Source organism: Rhineura floridana, chromosome 5 (assembly GCF_030035675.1).
Source record: "Rhineura floridana isolate rRhiFlo1 chromosome 5, rRhiFlo1.hap2, whole genome shotgun sequence".
In the NCBI taxonomy this organism is placed as follows: domain Eukaryota; kingdom Metazoa; phylum Chordata; class Lepidosauria; order Squamata; family Rhineuridae; genus Rhineura; species Rhineura floridana.
The window spans coordinates 157,229,752-157,248,089 of record NC_084484.1 but is presented as its reverse complement, the minus strand read 5'-3'; the positions used below and the strand labels follow the sequence as shown (position 1 = coordinate 157,248,089).

The 18,338-nt window shown below is 46.7% G+C and overlaps 1 protein-coding gene across 2 annotated transcripts in view; it reads left to right on the top strand.

Moving 5' to 3' along the window:
• Positions 1-579: 579 nt before the first annotated feature.
• The window catches only part of FGF9 (fibroblast growth factor 9), a 71,424-nt gene continuing 53,665 nt past the window's right edge, over positions 580-18,338 (top strand). Inside the window, exon 1 of one of the 2 annotated variants that reach the window (XM_061628558.1) lies at positions 580-2,930. In XM_061628558.1, coding sequence (XP_061484542.1) covers positions 2,357-2,930 — 574 coding nt within the window. In that variant the 5' untranslated portion in view covers positions 580-2,356. The remainder of the gene's footprint in view (positions 2,931-18,338) is intronic. The other variant, XM_061628559.1, reaches the window with a different exon arrangement.

Below are 18,338 nucleotides of genomic sequence, written 5' to 3'. Positions count from 1 at the left end.
ATTCTGTATATGCCTTTGTTCATACTTTCTAAGTTCCAAATGTGAATCCTACTACAGAAAAAATAAGATTCTGAGGTTGAGCTTTGGTAAACCCCAGGAGACTGTAGTATCAATCAGCCCAGGGCCTTTTTATATCCCCATTTGAGCCACGGCACCTCAAATTTCCAGACTCGCTAGAGCCTGGCATGTGATAATGCACACATCAACACCATTTATGCGGTAGTGGTACACAAGGTTATAGCTCAATGGTAGAGCATCTACTTTGCATGCAGAAGGTCCCAGGTCCAATTCCTAACACCAGGTAGAGATGGGAGTGTCCATGTTGAACTAGCCGACTGCTGGTTTGACTCCCTGTAAGTCAAGCTTCCTGTGTTTGGCTTTTGGCGCCCCATTTTAAGAAATCATGTCGACAGCGCGCTTTATTTTTTAACAAAAAGCCCCATCTTACTGGCTGGAGCACGTGGCGGCATATCCAGACTACCTCACTACGTGCAGGCCTGCTAGGCGGGACTTAGTTGTTTGCGGCTCCTCGCGCACAAGTACTCAAGCAGGGTAGCTGCAGAGGAAGTGGAGGACGGGAGGAGAACTGGCGGCTGCTCGCTCCGGAAAGAAAACCGGTACCACGGCCCTTAAAGGCATTCAACGAGAGTAGATTCCGTTGATTTCAGTGGCACTCACGGCTCAAGTGAGCAACGCTCCTGCAGGGCGCTCAAGCTGAAGTTTATTCAGAAGTGAGCCCCGCTGAATTCCATGGCACTTACACCCCAGTAAACGTGCTTTGGATTGCAGCCTTTGTTTCACACAAGCACGCCTTCAGTCGAATTCCCCGTCCCTGGGAGGAGGAGGGCTTCCGTCCCGCTAAAACATCTGGGAGTTTCCCCGGCGTCCCTCGTATCTGCCCGTGAGACCGCATCCTACAGCGCGTTTACTGCCGGGCCTCTCTGAGCACGATGAGGCTTACTCCCAGGTAAGCCTGCCCGCGAACCTGCCCAGGCTTAATTTGGGAGTTGCAAACTCGCACATAATCGGGCTTACTTCCGAGTAAACAAGCACGGGGCCGCAGGTTCACACAGTGACGTTGCCAGCTGGCCTCACGCGGGGCTGACTTCCGAGCGGATTTGCACACAGTCGGGTTGGAGGGCTTTATTCGCTCGCTCTTCTCCCCAGAAAGCCCAAGTGTGCCATCGCTAGTCAACGACCAAACACTTACGCCGGGATCCTCGTATTTAAATAACGCTCTTTCCTTTGAGCCAATACCCGGCCGCCACCGCTGAGACTGCAGCCCCCCCCCGCACCTTATTTATCCTGTACACTTTCCCTCTCCTGTTGCCCATGAGTGCCAAGATCCAACCGCGACTGCAAAGTTTCTGATCCCAGCCATGTATTTTATTTACGCTGCACGCCGCCCAGCCGGGGAGTGTCGCAGAGTTGTAAAAGCCAGAAAGAGCGAGCGACTCTGCGCGAGGCGATTCAATGGCATCGAGCTGGCTGGGGCTGGGATGGAGGGAGCCGGGCGGCTGCTGCTGCTCTTCTAATGCAGCAGGTAACGTTGAGCGCTAGGACCTGGAGGGAACCCTCGCCGCCCGCAAGCTGGACTACCTTAAACCCAGCCCAAAGCCTCTTCCTGCGCCACTTTTCCCTGCGTGCTTGGATGGAAGAGGCAGAGTCGAGAGCCGCAGCTCGGGGCTGGAGTACGACGGTACACGGAGAGCCCCGCAGAAGCGACACCTGTTCCAAGGCAAGGCAGCGGGAAGAGATCAGCCTTTGGACGTGGCTGCTTTCCTCGTTGCTCGGGGTCGATCATCAGCCAGGCTGAACCGAGAGAAGCATCCGCTGTGCCTCCTGAGAATTCTGGATAATAGCATCTGGACGGCAAAACTTTTCTTTTATTGGGATTTTCCCCCCAAAAAACGCCCTTTCTCCTTTTTTCGGGGGGGATTTGTCTTAGTCGGCAAATGTGAGATTCCCCCCACCCTCCTCTTCTTTTTCTCTTCCCCCCCTTTCTCTCCTTGCAGGATTCATGCTGATGTATGCAGTCAATTATAGAGTAAAAACAGCGCATGCCTTTCTGGAGTCAGAATCCATAAAAAATCCTGGCATCGCCCGTGCATCTTAAATATCTATATCAAAAATCTATGTATGCACCTCCCTCTAGAACGCCTAAGGCGCTGAAGTTGCTATGGTCATTCTGCTCTTAAGCCTGATGGAGAAACTATGGATTTTTATTCTCATTACAGTCGGATGGGCAGAAGAGCTTACTGCTTGCTAAGAGCTGAGGAATATAGATGATCTCTCGCCTTATACCTCTCTAGACCCCCGTCTGATGTGTTTATAAATATGTCAGTGTCTGAGTCGAATGCGGTGGTTTCTTAAGACTAACAGCGGCTTGACCTTGAACCTGAGACCAGTCAAAACAGAAGATTACTTTTTAATATATATATTTAGATGGATTAAAGCAAGAACATTTTTTCCTCCCCTCAATGTAACTGCAAGTGGGAGGGGAGAGGAGTGGAAACCACGGGTTTTCCTATCCAAAAGAAAGGGAAATATATCTATCTATCTATCTTGGGTTTGGGCACCAGCATTACAGTTTTGCTGCAAAAAACAGCTAACCTTCCCCCCTCCTCCTCCTCCTCCCTCCCCCTCGCTCCTGATGGCTCCCTTAGGTGAAGTTGGGAACTATTTCGGTGTACAAGATGCGGTACCCTTTGGGAACGTGCCCGTGTTGCCGGCAGATAGCCCGGTGTTGTTAAGCGACCACCTGGGGCAATCTGAAGCAGGTGGGCTCCCCAGAGGGCCTGCAGTGACGGACCTGGATCACTTAAAAGGGATCCTGAGGCGGAGGCAGCTCTACTGCAGGACTGGATTTCATTTAGAAATTTTCCCCAATGGTACGATCCAAGGAACCAGGCAAGACCACAGCAGATTTGGTAGGTATGGGCAATTTAACCCTCTGATGGCCATGGGATGACAATGACAGAAGTTGGTCTTATTTTTTAAAATTATTTTTGGTCGGGAGGAAATGGGATGGAGGAGAGTCGGTGCTGAGGATTATTGTTGTTGTTGAACAGCTCAGAAGAGGAAATGCCTCCGGAATTTGCAGATGGCATGCAAACGGGACACCCCTACAATCGTCCAAGTAAGAGTTTTTTAAACCAAAAAGCCACAAGTATAGGAAAAAACCCAAAATATATGGACCACCGCCCCTCTAGATTTGTGGCTAAGCGAAAATAAAGGTGATAATACTGATGAGGCATTCTACGGTTATAAAGAAGGTGTTTTAGGTTTCCAGTTTCAAATCCATTCACTTTCCTAGAGGAAAAGATTGTAGCTTCTTGGGCCAAATAAAGTGCCTTCATACCCCCAAATACCTGTTTCCACTGGTCTGCCTGAATTGTAAAAAGGGTTCCTGCCCCTTTGTCTCCCCCACCAATTGCGGGGAGGGATCCCTCCAAAGAGTCAGCAGCTCCTGCCAAGAGAGCTCTCTGCAAACAGCCACCACCACTGTTGGTGCCTGCATCATAAGCCCACATCTCTTGGTCATGAAATAATTAGTGTAGTTGCTTGGAAAGGCACAACAGGCACCCCCTTTTTCTCTGTCTCTCTGATGTGTACCCACATGCTTGAACACAGGTAGCTAATGTCAGATCCACACCTGCAATTTTCCATCAGCAGCAGGCAGGCTGTTCTGCCCTAGGAGCTATTTTTTAAAAGGGTCGTTCACAGACTTCATTTTTTAGGATTCCGATTTGTGACTCAGCATAAAGGAGCTGGGGTTTTGTTTCACACAGTTCTCATTTGCTTGAGAGCTTAAATGGGCCCTCTCCTGCCTTTCAAAGACACTGGATCGAGTGCACAACTACCACTGAGTTCTTAGAAAGGGCTGGTGCTGGCCTGATTTTAACCAGAATAGTCTGAAGGCGTTTGGGGTGCCACTTTAGCTAGCCAGCAAAATAATGCCACTTTAGCTAGCCGGCCTCCAACTGCGGTTGGAAGGAGTTAACTTGTGAGTGAATCCACCTGACAGCACTTAAACCAGGTTGTAAAAAAAAGTCCTGTGGTGAATTCCCCTCCCTTGTCCACCGTCATACTATAATGCCAGATGCTGAACAAGATCTAAACTGTGTTTCACTGATTGCTATTGAGAGCAGTTTAGATAACGCCTGTGATTATGAGGAAGGGATGCGCCTCAAAGGGGGCACTACAGGAATGGGAGATTTGAACAGTTACTTGCAAAGTCATCCGGTTTCACCTTTCACAACTGAATGTGTCTCAAACAGCGTGATTTTAGTTCTATGTATTGTACACATACATAGCCCCTTTTCATGCTTGGGTGCCGTTTCTTAGAGGAATATGATTTCTGCCCCTGAAAATAACAACGCTTCGTGTTTTTTTTTAAATAGGAAGGGTGTTTAAAGTGGAAATACACTCTGCAGGGACTCCCAGCGCTGATACAAAGCAGTAGAGATTCAATAGGCAGCTCCCAAGTGGAGATAGAAAGTTAAGGGATTATGAAGGAGTTGGCTCTGTCCGCATATATATAGGCGTGCGCGCGCTCACACACGCAAAAGCAGACACACCTACCTCTTGGTCCGGGGTGGTTTTGCACACCCAGAGTGGAGCAGAGCAAAGGCGAGATGCGGTGAAGGGATGTGCATGCGCGCTAAAGGAAGCGGCTGCAGTCTTTACAGTACATTTGCTGGTAGATCACAAGCAGGAAGCTCTGGTGCGTTAAGAGGCGAAATTTGCACGCTGTGGTTGAGCCCAGCGGCAGCCCGCGGGCTCACGCCGCTAGCAGGTGTACGGCGGCCGAGCTGGCGCTCCTGCTACCTCGCGCATTTGCCTTGGCAGCAGCGGGAGGCCACCGCAGGGTCCTACGTCGCGCCGTTTGCTCTCCTCCCAGCCGATCGCCTGAGCTGGGCTATCACACCAGCTGCTCTTGCTTTCCAGAGCGCCAGAAGAGCCGTCTAAGGAGGGAGGCGGCTCATTTTACATTCGAAAAAGTTTATTTCCTGATACAGTGAGCAGAGATGTGTCAGCCGTGCTCCGCAATAATTTGCATCAATATCAATGTAAAATATAATACATATATACACAGTTAGATCTAATAATATGTTCCTTAAAAGAGCCAGTGTGGTGTAGTGGTTAAGGTGTTGGACTACGACCTGGGAGACCAGGGTTCGAATCCTCACACAGCCATGAAACTCACTGGGTAACCTTGGACCAGTCAGCCTCAGAGGAAGACTATGGTAAAATCACCTCTGAATACTGCTTACCATGAAAACCCTATTCATATGGTCGCCATAAGTCGGAATCGACTTGAAGGCAGTCCATTTCCATTTTTTATCTCTTTAATATTTTTAAATAAAGATAACCTTTAAGAAGAGCAGAGGCATCTACTGGTTTAAGGTGGAGAAGGTAGAATCATTGTCTAGGTCTAGGAGAGCCTTTGCTGACTTGATGCCCTCCAGGAGTTTTGGCTCTACATCTCTTATGAGCCCCAGCCAATACTGGTGGGAGCTGTACTAAAAAAAACAAAACCCTCAAGGGCACCAGGTTGATGGAGGCTGGTCTAAGGGGCCCAAATGCAAAAAAGAATTCCTGTTATGTTAATAACTGTGGGGTTTTTTTAAGTCTTTGGTAGGGTGCAGCTTATTAGGCAGGAATTGTAAAATTAAACCTACCTTCATATATGCAAGGGAAGTTCAAGAGCTCTGTCCTCAGGGCCTGGTTGCCCCATATACAGCTGCCCCGTCTCTTACTTGGAAAGGAATAGGTTATGTGTGGTGCACAGCTCCAAAAGATCTGTGAGCTCAGAATGAGGTAAGGTGAGGTTGTAGCACTTTATACAATGAATGGACCTATACCCTCTGTTCCATTGCACCTCTTCCTGTAAACGGATGAAAGTTGGATCTGGGACCAAAGGCAACATAATTCAGATATTGTGAGAATTCTGTGCTACTTAGGAGTAAGCTGCACTGAAACCAATGGGAGTTACTTCTGAGTAACTATGCATAGGCTCAGGCTGCAGGGCCCACAATCTGCTTTTATGTCAAGCTGTTCCAAGAGATGGTAGTTCTGGACATGCACAATTATATTAATAGAATGGATACAAATTTCTCCCACCACATCCATAGGGGAGTATCCAGAGATCAGCCCACACAGTCATGGAGGACAGGGCTGTCGATGGCCACTAGCTATGCTGGCTATGTTCTACCTCCACTATCTGACGTAGTGTGCCTCTGAATATTAGTTGCTGGAAATGACAAGTGGGGAGAGTGCACTTGTGCTCAGGTTCTGCTTGTGGACTTCCCAGGGGCATCTGGCTGGCCATTGTGAGAATAGGATGCTGGACTAGATGGGCCACTGGCCTGATCCAGCAGGACTCTTCTTATGTTCTGAGACTACAAAATCTCCCAGTATGACACCTGCACAGAGCTATTAGCCCGAAAGGAATCAAACAAGCAAGCCAAATCAGATTCCATGTTATATCTTAACTTTGGGAATCTCCTGCATAGGTTTCATTGCCAATGTTGAGAAGCCAAGGTCAGAAAGTCCTTTCCAGATTAAGCTTAAGAGTTTTAAGAGTTGTACACCCTGGGCCCTTGTACCCTGGTAGTTAAACTGTTAAGGTCAGTATAGAATGCAGAATTAACACAGTCCCTTGCTCAGGTAAGGCTTGCAATGTAAATAAAAGATGGACAGCATGGTTCAAAATGGATTGGTGTTCTATGACTGGTCAGTTAATTAGGGGCTGGCGGGGCAGATCGGTGGAAGAGGGCTGTGATGCTAAAATATACTTGGGCTCACTTTGATCCTAAAAATATTTACTTGAATTAGTCCAGTACATCTCAATGACACTTCCAATTGAATTGCTTGTGTCTTTCCTAGAAAATAAGACTGTAACTCTAAATAAATTCTGTTCTAGTTTGTTGTAGGTGGCTCTGGGCACTCTGTGGCATGGCTAGGGCACTCCAGAAGAGGTTCCAGGACATTTCAGCTCCTTCACCTTTGTAGATTCCCTACAATTTCCAGGGTACTTTGATTAAATCATACATTATTTTTAAAGGCCCCACCTAAAATATAGATGCCCAACACCAGCGCATTTCTGTAACTCGCATCTACTCAGAAATAAGCCCCACTGAATATTCTGGAACTTACTCTCAAGTGAGTGGATATAGGATTGTAACCCCGATTTCCAATCCTCAGTTAGTTGTGTTGCAAGGATAAAGTAGGGAAGTACTTTTGATTCCAAAGTAAGAGGAGCTATCCTTGTATTTGAAGGCTTGTGGGTGGGCGGGGTTTTAAAGCCATGCTCGGAAATAGGATCCGGGAACCAGGTTGCTGCCTTTGTTGTGCACCTCCTCTCCTCAGAAAAAGGCTTAGATCTGAAGTCTATTTTTGACACGAGCCTAGACATCTCACAAATCAATCTGCACTGGCTCGGGAAGCCCTTACATGTAACATTCTCCCCCCCCCAAGGCTTCCTTGAAAAGCAAACTCTGTTTTGCAGAGACTTACAGGGAGATCCAGTTTGTAACGCGATCCTGTGTGATCAAAGCGTTCGTTATCTCTTGGGGAACATGGGCTTTTAAAATGTCAGTTGTTAGGCAGTCTCCTTTGGTCTAGATAGGACGTTGACACCGGAGTCGTAAATGTAAGGAATTCCGGAGGGGAGGGGAAGGTAGGCGTGCCTCTTGCGTCAGCATAACCACTGTATGGAAAAACTGCCCCTCAAATCTAGGATAGGAACTGGCAAGAAAAGGGAAGCTAGAGAGCGCTGCTAGGAGTCACTAGCCAACCCTCATCCCTGGTCCGGTGAGATCAGGTCAGAAGCTCCCAGCAGGGCTAGTGGCGGCACCTGACAAACCTACACCCAACCACACCCCCATCCGGCTGGGGGGTTCACACGCAATTGGCTGGATCCGCAGCGCTAGTTTTGTCCTGGGGAAACATGGGCGGGGCTTCTGCACAAACTCTGTTCTGAGCGTGTGATGCGCGTCGTGGAGCCTCAAAAGAGTCAAAACTATAGTTTTTTTTTTTAAAGAGTGATGCCTATCCTTGAAGTGACTGTAACTGAGAGAAAGCGAATCGGCTCCCCTACTGTCCTCATGCCGGCTCTTGCTTCTCGAGCGACGTTCTGTAGAGGTCTTTGAAGTGCGCGGGGAGGTTGCAGACTTGCAGTGCACCTGACAAGGCTCGGGCTGCAATCTTAAAACACGCTTAACTGCGGAGTAAGCCCGGCTGAAGTCAGTGGGGCTCACTTTCCTTTTTTAAAAAAAAACCGTGCACGAGATCCTCCTGCTGCAGCGTACTTTTCGTCGGCTGGGCAGTGCCGTAAGAAATGCTGTTCTGCTGCAGAGAATGACTCGGAAAAGCAGAGAAGCGGGACCTGCAGTACTGGTAGCAGCCCCGCCCCGTTCCCCATCGCCCAACATTTCCCGGTACCCCTCCAGGCTGAGGCCTTGGAAAGACGAAAAGAAAAATGTTAGCTGCTTTAGGATCTGGCCGGCCCTAATCCGGGAGGGTAAAGGCAGGCAAGCCCCTCCCTCTGAAAAAATGGCCCTGCCTCATTGCACAATTTCATTTCCCTCGCTGCTCGAGCTTGCTAGTTAAAACTGAGTTTTGTCTTTCTTTGCCTTTTCTTTTTGTCTTCGCCTTAGTGCGGTCACAGGGTAGAAATGAAAATACAGATTGCGCTCTAGTTTAGTTGGTGTGCCTCGCCTATTATACTTTTAGCTTGTCCTTCCCTGCAAGGACTCTGAGGCAGTTTACATGGTTCCCCCCTCTCACACGCAGGACCATCCTGTGAGGTAGGTTAGACAGAGTGAGGCCCAAGGTCACCCAGTCAACTTAATGGCTGAGGGACTGAGGAAAGGAGATTTGAATCCAGATCTCATAGGCCAGAGCTCTGTCTGCTACACTATACAACCACTAGCTTTCTTCTGTTAGCTCTATACATCAGGGCTAGGGAACTTGTGGCCCTGCAAATGTTGCTTGGCTACAGCTGCCACCAGCCTTAGTCAGCATGGCCAATGGTCAGGAATGATGGGAATTGTCATCCAGCAACATCTGGAGGGCCACAGGTTCCTACCCTTGGTGTACATAATTTTTAATAATTAAACATCTGTAGAGCACTTGGTTTGCCGTGGTTTTTCTTCCCAAAGCTAGCCCTATGGGGTAGTTCAGGGATGGGAAACCTCAGGCCCAGGGGCCAAATGTGGCCCTCCAGACCTCTCTTTCTGGCCCTTCGGACTCTCCCCAGCTGTACCCCTCACCAGCCTTGCTTTGCACACTTCTTGAGTGTCTTTGCCTGGCTGGATTGTGCCCTTGAACTCTGATGAAGCCTCTTGCTTGCCTGGAGGAAGGATAGAGAGGGATGTGTAGAAACTAGCCTTCTGTACAGATGTAAAATTTATATTCCGCCCACCACTGCCATCTGGCCCCCCAAAGGTTTTCCAATAAGGAATGTGGCCCTCGGGCTGAAAAAGGTTCCCTGCCCTTGAGGCAGGTCATACCTAGGGCTGTAGTGATTCTGCTGCTTTGTTCAGTCTGACATTCTAGGCTCTTGATAAGCTGTAAACTCTTGTAGCAAAAATATTTTCCCAACATCAGTGTTGTTAGCCAGATCTTTGTAAGCTTTTCTCGTGATAGCCCAGTTATGAAATAATTGTGACTAGGTATGTCCGAAAGGGAAATGCTTATTTTAGCTATTCTGTAACAAGCTATCCCCTCTAATCACCTTTCATACTCTAGAGCAGAGGTGAGGAACCTGTGGCTCTCTAGATGTTGTCACTCCCTTCAGCTCCAGCCAGTGTGATCAGTGTTGAGGAATGATGGGAGTTATAGTCTAATAACATCTGGAGGGCTACAGGTTCCCTCCTTGCTCTAGAACAGATATGGGAAACTTTGGTCTTCCAGGTGTTGCTGAACTACAACTCCGATAATCCCGGTCCACTGACCATATATGCTGGGGCTGATGAGAGTTGTAGTTCAGCAAGATCTGGCGGGCCAAAGGTTCCCCATCCCTGCCCTAGAGTAGAATCCTGAATGGAGTTCACTCAGACTCAGCAGGGGACAAGTTTAGCCCTTATCCTGAGTGCTTTACTTCTTCTCATATAAAAGTGATGGCTAGTATTCCTTCCTCCTCTGGGGAAGAGGAAAGCATTGCACATAGGGAACTGATGCAGCAAAAGCAAAACCTACCCTACATCTCCGATAATGAGTGGATCAGTTCATACTGGCAGCAATCTTGTGGGATGCATATGCAATATGTGAGAGCCAGTTGGTGTCATGATTTGAGTCGGCACAGGACCAGGGAACTCTAGGATCAAATTTCCACTCAGCCATGGCTCTCACAGAGTGACCTTGGGCCAGTCACAATCTCTTATTACGTTACCTCCAAGTGAGGATAAAAGGGGTGGGAACCATGTATGTTGCCCTGAGCTCCTTAGAGGAAAGATCCCATACTTGCCCCACACAAGCTGTGTATGCACATATATGTGTATGCACACATACATTTACACACCCCTGCCTGCTCTAATAATGGGACTTGTGTGTGGTTGTTCCTTTTCAATAGAGCTATAGTTTTCTTTCATAAAAGATGCCAGCTAACTTTCATAGACTCATACTGTTCTGGAATAGGAGTCAGTCCTTTGGAAAAGGGGGCATTTGGCAATGACATCTCCCATTAGCTTGAGAGAGAGTTTGCCTTACCTGTTTCTCCAGGCAAAAATTCCTGGATAGGATATAATCTTATAAGAAGATGGCAAGGAAGCGTGATGTGAAAGCTCCACGTGCACAACGTCCTTTCCCCCTTGATTCTTCTGCAGTCCGTGACCTTCCATGGATAGCTTGTCCCTCCAGCTCCACATAGGTAATGATGCAGCACCAGCAGCATTGTTGCAAAGGCTGAGGGTTGCTGCAGTTGCAACATATCTGAGTATCTCCAGGACTGCTGCAGATGAATTGCAGTAGCTGTTTCACAGGTGGTGTGCAAGCACTCCTTTTTACATCTGGAAAAAGTGCCTCTTCCGGCTGATCAGGCAGAATAGGATCACAGCTATGATTGGCAGGATATTTTTGTTCTAACAGTCTGGGGATACCCAGTTAAGATTTTCCTGAAATTGGGCAATCAGTTGGCTGTTGCACAAATACTTTTTTTGAGTCTGTGCACCTGTAAGACTAACCAATTTTATTATGGCATAAGCTTTTGTGGCCTAATGCCAACTTCATCAGATGCATGATCGGTAGTGATGGGAGGGGATGCCTGGCTTGTCTCTTTAGTCCATTTTGTACCTTGCTGAACTGTCTGTTCTTGCTGGAACACATAAGTTTGCAATTTCTGTACTTTCACTTGGAACAGTGAATTTATTTGAATTTTCAGCTTCTGTGTCCTTACTTATGCCAAAGAGTCAACAGGGCCGGACTTCTAATTCTGCATGCTAAGTGAATGTGTGTGTGCAAAGTGAGACCTAGTGGACCTAATATATATCCAGGATACAAATATATCCCTTGTTCTACATCAACTTATGCCTTCTGCTGCTTTTCCATTTTTAATTCCCAGAAGTTCTTTTGTTTAAGTTTTCTGTAGCAATAGTATTTTTTTTTAATAATGGTAACAGATTACCTTTCAGTCTGATGAGAATCCAGGGCCCAAGTTTCTCTTGCATCTTTTGCACCCCTTAGAAAACAATCCTGAGGGTCAAAGCTAGTTAACTGAAAACAACAACGTTCTAACATTCAAAAGGGGGAAAATGTTTATTGGACAATAGAGGCTCACTGTCTTATTTTTTCATAGGAAGAAATCCATATGGGGAAAATGATAAAATACTGATCTATCTCCCCCTGTATTTATCTTTCAATATGTATGTAGATTTTAAAACTTATCTCATTACCGAGGCTTATTTCAAATAGCAAATTAAAAACAATACATCGAAATATGAAAAGTAAATGCTATGCTTGTGTGTTTAGTTGGAAGTAATTTCCGTTGTGTTCAATGGGGCTTACTCCTTGTGAGTGTGCTTAGGACTGCAGCCTAAATCAGACATGCAGCCTAACCTGACATTAAGCATGTTTACTGAGAAATCCCACTGAACTCAGTGGGACTACCATTTATTTCCTAGTAAGCTTGTTTAGGGTTGTGGCCTAAAAATATGAATCTTCACTTCTCAAAAGTTATGCTGACTTAACCTTGGGCTCTTTGCCAAAACATCCCAAACAGGAAGGGCTTCTAAAGAGATGCTTAGACTTTAGTGAATCTCTAAAAGGCTAGCCAACAAGGATACCTACATGTACACCCTTGCTGTCTGAAGCAGATACTATTGTTGACAGGGCTCCCTTGATATTAGGAACTGTAGTGGAATATAGCTTTTTGTTTTTTTGCCAAAATATCTCTTCTCTTTAAATTCAAACCATACTACTTTTCTTATGGCTAACCACCTCCACGTATGGGGGTGCGTGCATGTGTGGTGGTTACATGTATTTTTCTTCTCTCTTGGACTAGTAGGATCAGACTGGGAGGGACAGCATGTGTTTTTAAATTGCTTTTTAAAAATGAGTTTTTAAATTTGTATATTTGTTTTTAATGTTTTTAATTGTTGTAAACCGCTTAGAGAGCTTCGGCTATGGGGTGGTATACAAATGCAATAAATAAATAAATAAATAAATAAAATAGGTCCAAGGCAGTGGGTTGGGTTCAACAAAGTTAGATTCAACTAAACTAGTTATGCCCATTAATTCAAATTGGTTTACTGCTGAGCATTACAAATATTGGACACAATATAGTGATGATAGCTCCATGCCACAGTGTGGATTAATTTTGCTCGCCTTCAGGTAGGGAGCAATGTTCGGAAGCTCCGTATTGCTTGCAAAATACATTGCAGTACAGTGTAGCCTCATTGGCCTGGTTTACATGCAAAGCTAAACCATGGTTTGCACATAACATTAAATGAGCTGCAGTGGCCGCAGTGAAGAGACTGGAAGATTTTGCTTCCATTTTAGATTAACCACAGTTCAGTGGTACTTCCAAGCTCTAAACTGTGGTTAATCTTAACTAAATAGGGATTTCTACCCAAGGTGAGAAAATAAATATTTGGGTCTCACCTAGTGAAGACAAAATAAAAATGGGGTTTAGATAAGAAGTATCCAGTCTTGTCCTTAACCCCCAAAGAAACAATTTTTAAAAGGATGGAATGGGCCTTGAACAGGTCAGAATGTTCTCAAACCATGTGCACACTCACTCTAGTAATGGTATCAAAAAGTTTGCAAAAAAAAAAGTTACTGTCTCATAGACTGCTGGTTTTTGAAAACCAATACAAAGGGTGCAATAAACAACCTCTGTAGTGTATTGATTGACTGGGTTGGATTGACACATTGTTTTCTGGCCCAATGAAATTACAGTTTGGGGAGGATCAAGGAGGAGCTACCTGCTGTCTTTGCCTCCTATGGGAGATCTGCCACATACTTTTGAGAAGCATTGAAAGACTACAAAATGATGTTCTGTAACTCCATTTATTATGTGCCACTGGAAATAACTGGTATTGTCATAGCGGATCTATTCAATCAATATCCTGTTTCAAACAATGACCAGTATCAGGTACTTCAAGAAAAAGTAAGATAAAACTTTGGGTTTCCCATTCAGTGATACTTGTGATTGGAATTGACTGTTAATCTTTACCATTTTAAAGATCTTTGCAAGATCATTATGCCTTTCTTCAGGATTCATAAAATATTTATGCCATCCTGGGACTAGGAAAAAGCTTGAAAGTTCACTTTGTTCCCAAATAGTCACTGGAGAAACTGCCAAAAGAGAAATACATGCAAAAATAGTTTTTTTCCCCCTACAGAACAACATAAAGTTCGGGATGTGGCAAAAGGAAGTACTTCACACAGCACATGGTTACATTTTCTCCCACAAGATATAGTGATGGCCACCAACTTCTATGGCTTTAAAAGGGGAGTAGACAAATTTATGGAGGATAAGGCTACCAATGACTAGAACATAGGAAGAATCCTGCTGGATCAGGCCAGTGGCCCGTGTAGTCCAGCATCCTCTTCCCACAGTGGTCAACCACATGCACATGGGAAGCCCAAAAGCAGGAACTGAGTGCAAGAGCACTCTCTCCTCCTGTGCCTAGCCGCAACTGGTTTTCAGAATTGTATTGCATCTGGCTATGGTGGCAGAACACAGCTATCATGGCTAGTAGCCATTGATAGCCTTATCCTCTATGACTCCCCGAGTACACTAGATCCACGCTATACATTTAAAGTACTGTTAGAGCACTTTAAACAATCATGGCTTTCCTCAAAGAATCCTGGGAATTGTGGTGTGTTAAGAGTGCTGAGAGTTGTTAGACCCCTCATAGGACTACATGATACACCTGAAGATGCAATTCTTCACCCTGGCCTTTGACATTTGAGAGATAATTTTTAGAACATTCTGTGTAAGATACAGGACTGGCACAATAGGTGATAATCAAAATACCTTTGTTTATAACAAACCTGAACAAACCTTTAAGTAGGAGAAAAGAGTCCATCAGAAAACTCAATTCTTAGATGCCTTGGGGCCTAGTCTCTAGAGCTTCTGTGTAAGACTTGTGTAAGACAGAGTGGTAATCTAGGCCCTGGTGAGCCAGAACACACACAAAACATGGACTGGACACAAAACACTATGCTCTGTAGTTGTGAATATAATTTGTTATAAACTGTCTTTAATATTGTATTTTATGTTGTTATGACCACCCTGGGACCTTCTGGTAAAGGGAGGGTAATGAATATTAGTATTAGTATCTCATCACCCTTAACAAACTACAGTTCCCAGGATTCTTTGGAGGAAGCCATGAGTGTTAAAGTGGCAAAGAATGCTTTAAATGTATGGTGTGGATGTGACCTTAGTCATGATGGCTATATATTACTTCTAGTATCAGAAAAAGTATACCTCTGAATATCAGTTGCTGAGGTGCTGCTGCAGAAATGGTTGTTGCCTTCATGCCCTGCTTGTGTTTTCCAGAAATATCTGATTGGCTACTGTGGGAAAACAGGATTCTGGAATAGATAGGACTTTGGTCTGATTCAGCAGGACTTTTCTTAGGTTTATTTTTCAAGTGTTTTAATCCTGAATATGTTTCTAGTCCCATAAAAATTATTGCCTCTTATACTCACATTAAATCAGACATGTACATACATATGTATTTGTGCAAGTGTTGTGTGTAACACTGAAGTAAGTTATTTATTTCTTACTCTGCTCAACTGAGCCCTGCTCCCCAGGCGTTTGATGGTTCCAGATGGATTCCTGAATGCGGTTGGGGATTTTATGGAGCCTGCAGACGGGCACTTGGCTGAATCCCTGGTGAAGGAGTGGAATGAGGCGATCGCTGGGGCATTGGACCGGGTGGCTCCGTAATGCCCTCTCCCCCTGAATAGGACTCAGATGGCACCGTGGTATACTCCACGGTTGCGAACTCTGAGGCAGGAGGTGAGATGTCTAGAACGCCGGTGGCGGAAATCTTGCTCTGAGGACGATCGGACACGGGTTAGAGCGGCTGCAGCAGCCTACCATGTGGCAATAAGGGCAGCTATTGCGTCCGCACAGTGGTGTCCCAGGAGGCTGTTCCAAGTGGTCCGAAGCCTGGTCGGTCCAGTTGATTCAGAACCGATGGGACATTCTAAGACCTCCTGTGATGAATTGCAAAGCACTTTGCGGATAAAATGGATCGTCTGAAGAGTACGATTCCGCACGCTGTGGATACAGTGAGTGAGCCAGAGTCGGCCAGTGGTTCTCCGGTGATGTGGGATCGGTTCCAGCTTCTTCCTTCTGATGAAGTGGACAAGGTGCTTTCAACCTTAAGTCCAACCACCTGCTTACTTGCCCATCGTGGCTCATTATGAGCTGTAAGAACAGACTGGGCGAGGGGATCAAGGCAGTGGTAAATGCGTCCTTGGAAGAGGGCGTGATGCCATCAGCTCTAAAGGAGGCAGTAATAAAAGCAATCTTAAAGAAGCCCTCCTTGGATCCCCAAGATCTGAACAACTTTCGCCCAATCTCAAACTTACCATTCTTGGGCAAGGCGGTCGAGTGGGTGGTGGTGAAGCAGTTGCAAGCGCACTTAGAGGAAGCGGATTACCTGGATCCATTTCAGTTGGGCTTCAGGCCTGGACATGGGACTGAAGCAGCCTTGGTCGCCTTGGTGGATGATATGAGGAGAGCTTTGGATAGGGGGTAAATGCACCTTCCTCATCCTCCTGGATCTCTCAGTGGCCTTTGACACCGTTGACCACGGTACCCTTTTAGACCGATTGGAGGGGTTAGGCATAGGGGGCACTGTTTTGCAGTGGTTCCGTTCCTTCCTTTCTGATAGGTACCAAAGAGTAGCACTGGGGGATGAGGTTTCGGACCCTTGGCCTCTCACCTGTGGGGTGCCGCAGGGCTCCATCCTCTCCCTGATGCTATTTAACATCTATATAAAGCCGCTGGGGGCTATCATCAGGAGATTTGGGCTGCAGTGTCACCAATATGTGGATGACACACAGCTCTATCTCTCATTTAAATCTTCACCGAGGTTGGCTGTAGAAACCCTGTCCAAGTGCCTGGAGTCGGTGAGTGCCTGGATGGGAAGGAATAAACTGAAACTGAATCCTGACAAAACTGAGGTACTGTTTGTGGGAGACAAGGGAAGGTTAGGGGACTTGGACCTGGTGCTCAGTGGGGTACAGCTGCCCCTAAAAGACCAGGTCCGCAGCCTCAGGGTCATTCTTGACTCCCAACTGTCCGTGGAAGCTCAGGTTTCGGCTGTGAGCCGGGTAGCACTGTATCAACTCCATCTGATACGGAGGCTATGCCCCTACCTTCCCAATCATCTGCTCCCATCGGTGGTACATGCCCTGGTCTCCTCTCGCCTTGACTACTGTAATGCGGTGTACGTAGGGCTACCCTTGAAAACGGTCTGGAAGCTGCAACTGGTACAGAATGCGGCGGTGCACCTGATTAAAGGCAGCCGCCGGCGAGATCACGTAACTCCAGTGCTCAAAGAGTTGCACTGGCTACCAGTTGCTTGCCGGGCCCAATTCAAGGTGTTGGTTTTGACCTTTAAATCCCTACATGGTTTCGGCCCAGCCTATCTGAAGGAGCGCCTCCAGCATCATCAGCTATGCTGCCTAACAAGATCGGCCTCAAAAGACCTTCTCTCTATCCCACCAGTCAAAACAGCTAGACTGGTGAGGACTAGAGAAAGGGTTTTTTCAATTGTGGCCCCCACCCTATGGAACTCCCTTCCAAATGATCTCCACCAGGCCCCCTCTACAATGAGTTTCTGCCGGGCCATGAAGACCTGGCTCTTCAGGCAGGCCTTTGGGATGGGCTAGATTTTAACATCATTGCTTTTAGATTTTAATGTTATTGTATTGATGTGTCATTTTGTGCTATTTTGCTTATTTTGTACGTCGCCCAGAGTGACTGGTTAGCTAGCCAGATGGGCGACTAAGAAATCCAATAAATAAATAAATAAATAAATATAAATAAATTCTCCCCTGCTACCTGCTCCAGCTTTATCCCTGTCCTGTTTCCTTGGCTGCTGCCAGTTTGCCACAGCTATGCCCTGTCTTCATTCTGCTTTTGCCCCACTATACAGCAGAAGAAGCTGGTCCATTAGGGCAAGTGAGGCACTGCCCAACTTCAGTCTGTCTTCCCGCAGCACTCACATGCCTCCCTTCTTAGCGCCACCACTCTCTGGACTGGTTCTATCTGTCAGCTTCCTCTTTCTTAGTCTCAGGCTGCGAGCACACTAGTCGCCTACAGCAAAGTGTTTCCATTGGCCATACCTGGAGGGGGAATGAGTTTATCTGCCAATCTGCAAAATTTGTGTGAAGCTAAATTTTAAAAACATGCACTTGAGCTGATCCCACCAGGTTTTACAGTAAAAAGAGGAGGGGTTTGACTAGCGTTGTCAGGGCCAGAGCCAGGCATGATTGGGCTCATGGGCACCAGCCGCGCGCCTGCCTGTTCCACCTACCTCTATCCTGTGTTTTGCTGCTGTGCATGCTGCTTGTGCAGGGCTGTCATCAACCCAAACTGCAGCAGAGGCTTCTCTAAGGTGCTGATGCCTCCGCCACCATCTTAGTTGATGGTGCACATGCGCCGTACACTACGTGCACGCACATGCCTGCCATCAACCAAGATAGTGGTAGGGGCATCAGCCCCTTAAAGAAGCCTCCGCTACCATCCTGGTTGATGGCAGCCCTGCACACGCAGTGTGTGCAGCAGCAGAACACAGGAGAGAGGTAGGTGGAGTGAGCAAACGGGCGGGTGGCCTGGAAGCTCTGTCCCTGTAATCCGCAGCTGG